This window comes from Morchella importuna (genome assembly GCF_003444635.1).
Source record: "Morchella importuna strain M04M26 chromosome Unknown Morimp01GS013, whole genome shotgun sequence".
NCBI lineage: Eukaryota > Fungi > Ascomycota > Pezizomycetes > Pezizales > Morchellaceae > Morchella > Morchella importuna.
The window spans coordinates 779,639-788,924 of record NW_025763410.1 but is presented as its reverse complement, the minus strand read 5'-3'; the positions used below and the strand labels follow the sequence as shown (position 1 = coordinate 788,924).

The 9,286-nt window shown below is 45.8% G+C and overlaps 4 protein-coding genes across 4 annotated transcripts; 3 read left to right on the top strand and 1 right to left on the bottom strand.

The window, feature by feature from the left end:
* LAJ45_05119 (uncharacterized protein) lies at positions 1 to 1,154 on the bottom strand (the record flags this gene model as incomplete). The annotated part of the gene is made up of 2 exons (XM_046114692.1): positions 1 to 46; positions 109 to 1,154. The coding sequence occupies 2 exons, from the start codon at positions 1,152 to 1,154 to the stop codon at positions 1 to 3; spliced, it is 1,092 nt and encodes a 363-aa protein (XP_045972241.1).
* Positions 1,155 to 2,127: 973 nt separating this feature from the next.
* LAJ45_05118 (uncharacterized protein) lies at positions 2,128 to 2,855 on the top strand (the record flags this gene model as incomplete). Its single annotated transcript, XM_046114691.1, has 4 exons — positions 2,128 to 2,199; positions 2,248 to 2,298; positions 2,362 to 2,645; positions 2,714 to 2,855. The coding sequence occupies 4 exons, from the start codon at positions 2,128 to 2,130 to the stop codon at positions 2,853 to 2,855; spliced, it is 549 nt and encodes a 182-aa protein (XP_045972240.1).
* Positions 2,856 to 8,229: 5,374 nt separating this feature from the next.
* Positions 8,230 to 8,560, top strand: LAJ45_05117 (uncharacterized protein; the record flags this gene model as incomplete). The annotated part of the gene is made up of 2 exons (XM_046114690.1): positions 8,230 to 8,438; positions 8,491 to 8,560. 2 exons carry the CDS (start codon positions 8,230 to 8,232, stop codon positions 8,558 to 8,560), a joined length of 279 nt encoding a protein of 92 aa, XP_045972239.1.
* Positions 8,561 to 8,580: 20 nt separating this feature from the next.
* On the top strand, positions 8,581 to 8,985 carry LAJ45_05116 (uncharacterized protein; the record flags this gene model as incomplete). Its single annotated transcript, XM_046114689.1, has 2 exons — positions 8,581 to 8,777; positions 8,847 to 8,985. The coding sequence occupies 2 exons, from the start codon at positions 8,581 to 8,583 to the stop codon at positions 8,983 to 8,985; spliced, it is 336 nt and encodes a 111-aa protein (XP_045972238.1).
* Between the last annotated feature and the right edge of the window lie 301 nt (positions 8,986 to 9,286).

The following is a 9,286-nucleotide window of genomic DNA, read 5'->3' as shown; positions in this document are numbered from 1 at the left end:
TCATCGGTTGATTGGGACGGCGATGAGTTTGGACTTGGGGCTCGGGCTGCGAGGAGGAAAAGCTGGTTGTCCGGTTGTTGTGCTTCTCTGCGGAATCGGGCGGCGGACAAGGTGATCGTGCGGCGAGGGGTGGCTGGCCTTGGGGGTATCGGCGGCGGGCGCGAGGGGATGGCGGTGTTTGGTCTCGGGGGTATTGGCGGGGGCGGCAGGGTGGCGGCGGAGGCGGTCAATGGGGGGCAGGTGAGGGTGGAGGTCCAGAGAGTTGCCGTGTGCTGTTGGCAGCGTTCGGCGTGGAAGGAGATGGATCGGTCGGCGAACCGTATTTCGGCAGCGTGGTGTTGTAGCCAGGGGAGTCCGAGGACCACTTTCACGTCGCCGAGCTTGGTGACAAACAAGGAGGCCCCTTCCACATGATCATTCATCTCGAGGCGGAGTTTGCAACAGTGGGTGATGGCTCCGGAGGCGATGGCTCGTCCATCGATCACTTGCAAATGTCTTGGGGTCGCGAGTTCCTCGAGGGTATATCCGCGGGCCTTGGCGAAGGAAGCGTCGATGAACCCATATCCGGTGGCTCCGGTGTCCACCAGCGCCTGGAGCGCGTCCTTGTTCCGAGATAGCCGTATTGGTACTTCAAAGGGTTCGCAGTCGCCGGGGTGGTGTAGTTGTCCGATCTTGAGTTTGGCTCCTACCCTTCTCGTCCGTAAGAGTCGTGTGGCCGTGTGGGCGCCGGGGGTGTTGGTGACGTGTGCTGTGCCCCTATGACGGGTGACCAGGGCAGGGAGTAGTGGTGCTCCTAACCGATGAAGGGTATTCAAGACCTTGACAGGCGATGGGTATGGTCCGATGCCGATGAGGTAGGGGTGGAAGTCCCTGGAGGTTAGTGTTAGGAAACACCAACCCGGGTCGTTTCCTGTAGGGTTTCCAAAAGAGGTAGCACGTTGGAGGAGGAGGCGTTGTAGTCGTCGAGTGCGTCGGGGTGTCAATAGTGGGGGGGTTTGGTCGGCGAGTGGTTCCTCCCTGGCTCGGGGGAGAAGTCTACCGAGTAGGTAGGCTGTTGTCCAGGCTAGGAGGAAGAGGGCGGCGTAGGCGAATGGTAGCAGTGTGTTGTTGTTCTCCGGAGAGAGGGTGTCGGTCGACAATAAGATACGCAACATAGTGTAAGGAACTGTGTGCGAAGGCTTGGCAATGGGGTCGAAGGACACTAGGGGGCTCCTGGGAAGGAGAGAATAGGCTCGCACGAGGACGAGGGTGGAGTCAACGGTGTGCGCGAGGGCAGGGACAATGGTCCGTACTAGGACGGAGGAGACAGCGGTCGGCGAGGGGGCCGAGGGGAACAGCGGGGTAGGCGAGCAGAGGGCCACGAGGGCGACGACGAGGAACATAACGGCGGATGCGAAGAGCATGATGGGCAGCGGACGTAACGTGGATTGAGAGTAACGAAGTGTATTGAAGCGAAGTAAATCCCCCAAAGTAATAACTCAAAGTAAAATACAAGATGTTGCGTAAGGAAAGAAGTAGACAGTGAGGGGGCCAGCACCCCTATATATATAAGAAAGAGAACAACCCGATTACTAATCCTTCGCAGAAACTTCCGGCACTTTCCGATGACTCATGCTTCCCCCGTGTTGCGGTAGTGGTTCGTAACAGTAGTTCAGGGGCTATTGCCATAACTGTAAGATTGCATGCAATTAATGCATTAAACAAAAAAAAAAAAAAGACTTGTCCAGGGTTAGGTTTCTTCCCGTCAGAGTTTATACTACATGCCACCATTCTGTACCTAGAAACTAGAAATGAAATGACTTCACACACACACACACAGTCACCTGACCCGCATCGGCGCCAAACAACTTGTAACCACACGGATGTATTAGCCACCTCTAATGCTAAGGTCACAATGCTGTGATTGTGGTGGGTCGGAACACGTTTCTCGCTTACATAATTACTTGATCCTTTTCATAACTGTAGGATCTTGCCACCGACTGGGAGGCTCTATCGAAGCCTTAACACCTACTCAAAACCGCACAAGATTCAAAGGCTCAGTTCTCTTCAAAGATGGCTCAACAGGATTCCTCGATCAGCCTAGCAAAAAAACATGCGATTTTAACGCTTCACTGGTTTACTAGCAAAATGTGGAATGATATATCAAACGATCTCGGGGTGAACCCCAACAGCGCTCGCGAAATATGTGAAGAAGCGAAGGTTAGTATCTTATTCTAGGTATTAGAAGATGTACTAAGCATTTTAAAGAGATGCGCAAGTGACCCTACAAGCTTTGATTCAGTGTTGCGCTGTGTGGGAGTATAGCGCCCGATGGTTCAAGAGAAACACCTATCAGGGAACTTTATACTCACCAACATCTAGAAATTAGACACTCTGCCGAATGGCCGGTACTCCATCGCAAATACCGAGCACTTTAATCATCGGCTCAGCTCTTATGGACAAGACGTATTCGCCACTGAAGAGATGATGACATATTGGGATGTCCGGTTCAACCCTGCGGAGAAGAACTACACCATAATCCACGTCAATTCGAAGCTCGTCTTGGATTTGGAGGGTTCTGGCAATAGACCCGGCACAAATGTCATCGTCTATCCGAATCACAACACTGGAAACCAAAGATGGAAATTGAAGAGATTGCCATCAGGGTTTGTGGTTCCTATTAGCTATAGCTTGTAGCTACTCATGAACGATATGCTTACTGCCATACATCTAGTAATTACTATGTCAAGAATGTGTCAAGCCCTAAGCTCATGCTCGCTCTTACCTCCTCACAACCGGAGTACATGATGCGTGTCACTGGCGAAGAAAAGGACCCCAATAACCTATTGAGACAATGGACATTTATTCCACGATGATAATTAAAAGAGACGATTTACTTTGTATATGGTCTTAGTCAGATAAGGCTTAAAACAATTGAAAATAGCCTTTTTTATCCCAGTGAACTCGATACTGCGCGACCTGGAGAACCTTACCATTTTATTATTCTGTACTTCGTTATCTTTAGGCTGTGTGGAATTATCTACTGCGTAAGATTTTCCCACTATATTACTCATGACCTTTTTTGTATATGGATATATCCACAACCCCCCAGTGCTTCCTACCTTCCGACCACCCCGAAAGGTGATCCTCACAATTTAAGCCCACTGTATTCAAATCACTGTCCTTCAAGTGGATGTACTATTCTTGCGGTTGATTCCCGGCGGGCGTTTCAAGAACCTATTTCAGAAACTTGGATAAGGGCTTACGGCTGCAACACAAGAGAAACCACTTTTTGAGCTGATTCTCAGCGAGCAACCACTTTTTGAGCTGATTCTCAGCGAGAAAATGTGCATCTCTAATCAGGAGCATCTCTAATATTAATGCTTGCAATTCTTGGTATATTCATTGTGAAATAAGTCTGTGTATCAGTTTAATCGAAACAGCATTCAGCTTGACCAATGTACATGTTTATAACGCAATTGAAGATTCATTGATGGAAAGTAGGTATTCCCTAAAGCTTGATGCTGTATGAACTTTATCCAAGGAATATCCGAGCTGGTCTAACTGTCTTGAAACGGATCAAAAAAAGCTGATTTAGAACAAATGAGCGGCAGCTTTTTACCCCAGGGAAACTTTAGGCATTATTCTAGGAGTTCATTCCACATCTACATACACTTTCTATCATGTTTGAGAGTACCTGGCTAGCTGGCACATGGGCCCATACGTCAAAATGCTTGTTAGATCAATTCATATATACAGACGCTCATTAGGTGTAAATAAGGATATGAATGGGTTGACTAGGGTCCATCGAGTCTAATTGAAGAGTGGAGTGCGCTAAAGCTCGTAGCTCAAGTTCTGACCTCCAGTAGGGTCGAGCAGGATCGAGGTTTCATCAGTCGAGTTTTCTCGGGTTGCTCGAGCTTTCAAGTGATGGAGGGGCATCGGTAATACTAGGTAGGCGGCCACCGCGGCCGGACTCATAATTGAGAACTAAAGAACTTTATTAAATTTATTGGAAAGCCCGGAATTTGTCACGAGTAGAGCTATGTAAAGGTGATTCCCGTGTGTTAATCGAAGTAGGCCTCCTAGACGATGAGCAACTTAAGCCAATAGTAAGACCAGACCAAATTAGAGTCAATTGCAAGCAGATGATACAGCGGGGGAGGGAAATTATTGTACCCTGTTTCTACTCGGGGCAGGCAATAAGAACCTGAAAATGCAACCTGCAAGCAGGTGCTCAATTTGGTGTAGCTTTTCGCCGGCCGCGAATCAGAGGTTGTTACCATCAAAAGTTATTTTCAGGCCCTTCTTAGCTGCCCCGTGTACAATAATTCCCCCCCCCCCCCCCCCCAACTGTACTCATACCAGGGTAAGAACCTAAAAATGCAAGTGAGGGAAACAGTAATGATTTGTATGAGAGATCACCGCCACCCCATACAAATAATCCTTGCCCTGAGCAACTGCATTTTCTGGTCCTTTTCGTGGTAAACGAGTAGTCGTCCATGCATGGGTGAAGACGTCGACAGACTGACACGGAGTCTAAGGATATTCCATAGGAGACAGCCAAGCATTAATATTTCCATGTCCGTTAACACCCAGTTGTGGCTTCAGTATATACAACAAAATAATAGGACACCATTTCACACCTAATCGCCCTAACCTTATTTAGAAATTTGATAGGCTCACCGGCTATATATTATTTATAATGAGGATCTGCGTGCACGCACCAAGCTGTAGGTTTGACCGTGTCTGTCTTGGGGAGCATAAGTATGTAGTACGTCGCTTATCATTCGCGTACTAGGTACGCTATTACTCGTAGCTGTTTCTAACGTTTCCGAACTAGACTGGGGTCTGCATACCAAAATCTGGTTGCCAAGCACGATTTACGCCAATATGCAGATATATATGTGGGATTTCAGCTGAACTCTATCCTCGATGATCTACTCTACAGTTTGCGGCTGCATTTAATTTCTGTAGCGTTACACGATGTGCGGGGATGAACGATCTCAGCATGCACTCCACATATATATTATATTACTACAATACATCAACATTCACGGACCTTATTGAACGTCTTGACGCACAGGCGACATTTGACGAACAATCGAAAACTGGGCTTGACTGTTTCTTTTTGGCTTGTCTCCACTCCTTGCAATTGAGGGAATATCGCCGATGGGGTGCCTGAGTATTAGTGAACACTCAGGGCTCTATACACTTGAACCGTAACTATTACCACCTGGGTGCTTTTGAACACCTGTGATACAGGCATAAAATAATTATCAATTAGATCTAAACTTTAGATCTGAAAAAAGGGTTTAAGTAATATTATCCGCTACAGTCTAATTGACACATGTACCTAATCTACATCCGGCCATGGTACTTCTATTCTGCTAATGGAGGCCTTCCCGTGGATATTTTTGAAGGTTTGTAGGCGTTCAAATGTGGTCTGTAGATCACCCTAGGTATAGAGTTGTTGTGAGCCGTTTCTATGCAAGATCTGTAATTTATCTTCAAGGCTTCAAGTTTGATCTTACCCCGCGCTCAAAACACCCCGCGGCCCGGCCAGCTGCGGTTCTACAGATACATCTGGGGGGAAAATTATTGTACTCGCGACCAGCAACAAGTACCCGAATATGCAGCTGCAAGTCTTTGGTGTATTTTTGACTTCTACTCCAATGGAAATTGCAGATTAGGACGTGCATTTTCGGGTTCTTGTTGCTGGTCGCGAGTAGAAACAGGGGTTTAAAAACAGATTTAAGTGGCTGACTCGGCCAATGGGACTCTTCCCATACTTCTATAATAATTTTCCCCCTTGCTCTATGCACCATGTCAGCTAGTAATATGGTGTCACCCGGCCCGTCTTAAAGGTAACAAAAAGTAACAAAAAGCCAATCGCTAATAACTCTACCACAAAAAACATAAAACAAATCGGTAAATGAAAGTGTAGTAGTAGTGATGAAGTTTACTTTCATTGTACAGACTTCTGGTATCTATCCTAGTTCTAAAGTTATTAGAGCTTGAAATCGGCTCTTTTTGTATAGTGGAGCAGTATTAATATACCCATTTATACCCTTCAAAAGCGAGTTGCGGCAGGAGTCATCTTGCAGCCATGATAGTTCCACTTCCAAACACCGCTGTGTCACCTTCAAGGGTATTCGCACCATACCACGAATAGGGAGAAAGTAGCGGTGTGCACAAGACGAGATAACTTGAGACTAGCTTTGCAATTTGTCTTGAGACTCAATCCCGAGCTGATCACACAATACATACCAGGACAGCAGGGAGACAAGACTGGAAAGACTTTTACCCAGTCTTGAGATCGACCTACCACAGGACATAAAATCTGGTCAAATATACCACCTGCCCATTTCATGATCTTTTCCGCATGCGCGTGCGCGCATTACCACAACTCGAGGAGGCTATCACATCAACCGTAGCAACCGGGTTAAGGACCCAATTAGGTCCCACTTGAAATAAAGACGGAGGGCCCAAAGTGAATATTTGTATATACTCAATGTCATTGTGTAGAATCACCAAGAGAACGCTGCAATTTGTGGTTGGATGAGATAGATACAATGCTTTATTACATAGAGTAGGTGTAGCTAAAGCTTGGTCGGAGGCTGATGCATATTGTAAAATCGACTCTATGTAATAAGATAATGATTGAATTGTCATTTCAGCTAAAGCTGCAAGGAATAATAAACAGTATTATAGCCTAATACGTATGTAGGCCGAAACATACATATTTAGAATCTGGTTCCATGCATATTGTACCTAAATCGCTACGAAACTGGGCTTGCCTTGCCATTCCATGAATTTACTTTGGCGCCAAGACTGTGAATCTGCAGGACGGCGCTGGATTAATTCTGTATCTTATTGGCCGGCCGCAGCCTCCACCCACATGTATTTGCTCGTCTATCACTTCCTGATAAGATAAAGCTTGATCATGCAGGAAAGGTTAATTCTGTACATTCAGCAGACTGGCGATACAATGTCCGACTCCGATCGTAAATCTGATGCCTTGGTGTGAAAGTTACAACCGAAGAAAACCATTCAATACGTACTTGTAGCCAAGTGTATTTTTTCATCCTCCGCTGATCAGCTCTAACTAAACACATTGGTAGGGCCACAGTTTTTGATTCGGTCTTGTACCGCCCCCAAGGTGTATGTATCGAGTATATGCACCGCGGCTTGGAACTAGATCACCGAAAACACAGTGTACTTGTTTATTGCGTCTCTTGCCTACAATCGAACTTAACCTATGCACTTCAATCTCCTAATTGTATTGTATCTCTGATTACGATTCTCATTTAATATTGACTTGTAAAAGTTGGCTTCCAGATGACAAGATTTCTTTTTGACTCATGGTTCACACCGTATCTTGGGACTTTAGTTTGCTACCTAGTGGTTTTCAATAGCTGTGCTAATATTTGTTTGTCAATTTCAATCGCTATGAGACATGAGGCATCATTTAAGTCGGATTCTAGTGCTGCAGACGTTAGTATGATTCTATCAAAGAGCTAATAGCAACATGGAGGTCAAAACTCTTCTTCATATCAGGTTTCTGTAGACTGAAAGAAAAAAAAGAGCTCGTCTTAACCCACCCAATTATCTGCTTCAAGTGTAGATTGGCTCATGGCGTATTCATACTGGCTGAACGGAACGGTGATATGTGCAAGGCCTGTGATATTTTTTCTTCGCCATGTCTAGCGGCTAGTTGTAGAGGTGCGCATGTGCGAGGCCCGTAAACACCCCGCCTTCATGTGATATCACTCTAGAGTACATGTTGAGGAATGAATAGATCAAGGAGGTATGGTCATAACCAGCTGAGGTTCGATCATACACAGATAATCAGATCAGCATCAAATTCACTACAGTTCTCATCCTGCAGTCTTTGTGCCGAATCTCAGCTGAGGGACGTTTGAAAAATAACAAAGCTGATAACTTGGTGTTCTTCTGTTGCAGTAGGGCGACACAGCCAACTAGCTACATAGACTTTGAATTTCTTTTTCCACATGCATCAGTGATCATGTTCACTCTCAGCTGTGGTGATAATGTCTGATCTCAGCTGAAAACTGAAGATTATATTCCCCATTTGGACAATAATGCAGGACTAAAGGGAAGTGTAGTATTATCTTAGCCAATTTACAACTCATCTGCCTAGCACTGTAAGTTGAGCTTTATCCGCTATTCTGATACGGATATTTGCCCGGAGATCGTAATAGAAATCCGTCACTAGGCGCATCGCATATGGTGCACTATGTTCACATTTTCCTTCTAGCCCTTCTAATATTGCAAATTTGGTTAATTGGTCAAACCAGAGGACAAAATGGCTATATAAGAGAGCCCATAGCCGCAGCTTCTCCCTCTCATCATCACTCACACTCTCGACTCACACTCTCAATTGACTTTATCTATTCCTCAATATCCTCGCTCAACAGTAACTTCAAACTTCAAAGGTACGGGCTCGTAGAATATCCGATAAAGATACCCTACTTACTCTTTTCTCAGATGGGTTCTCGACCACTCGAAGACGGCGTTTATTTCATTACAAACGACAGGCATCGCAACCACGCATTGACCTCCCTTGATAATAACGCGATGGCTATGGAGATGGCCTCTTCACGTTGGAGACTCCAATTTGACCCCGCCAGCGGTGCCTACGAGTGCACGCACTTGAATTCAGGGCTCGTTCTAGACCTTGAAGGAGGCAGAGGAGAGCCGGGGACTAATATCATTACCTATCCCGCCCACGGTGGGCAAAACCAGAGATGGAAGATTGAACAACTCGACCAAGGGTATGTAGCTTTTTAATTTATAAATCACACACCCGATCTATTTAATAACTAGTCTTTTTCCGTTGTTAGATCCCTTTCAGTCCAGAGTGTTCAGAGACCAAATCTCTACATGACTGCTATCACCGATAATTCCCATTATATCATTAACGTCATCGGTGGGGAGAGGACCACCTCTCCAAGGGCCAGATGGCACTTTAGGAAGGTCTAATCACGAGGCGATGTATGGGTTGGTGGAGTGGTTATCCCTGAGGACTTCAACTACTCTTTCCCTAACACTTGAATCGTTCGTTCAAGCTCCCACAAATGCCTATTGATCATGTCTGCCTTTCGTTCTTTGGAGGAATTATCTGTTCTTGCTGCCAAATGGAGCATGTCTCTTTCTTTTTATGTGGAGGAACCATCTCTCCAGCTGCCCGATGGAGCTTGTTATCTCGTAAGAGATAGGAAACCTTAAGTTTAGCAAATGAAATTATTTGGGGAGAAAACACTGGTGTTCCTTTGCCTTGACC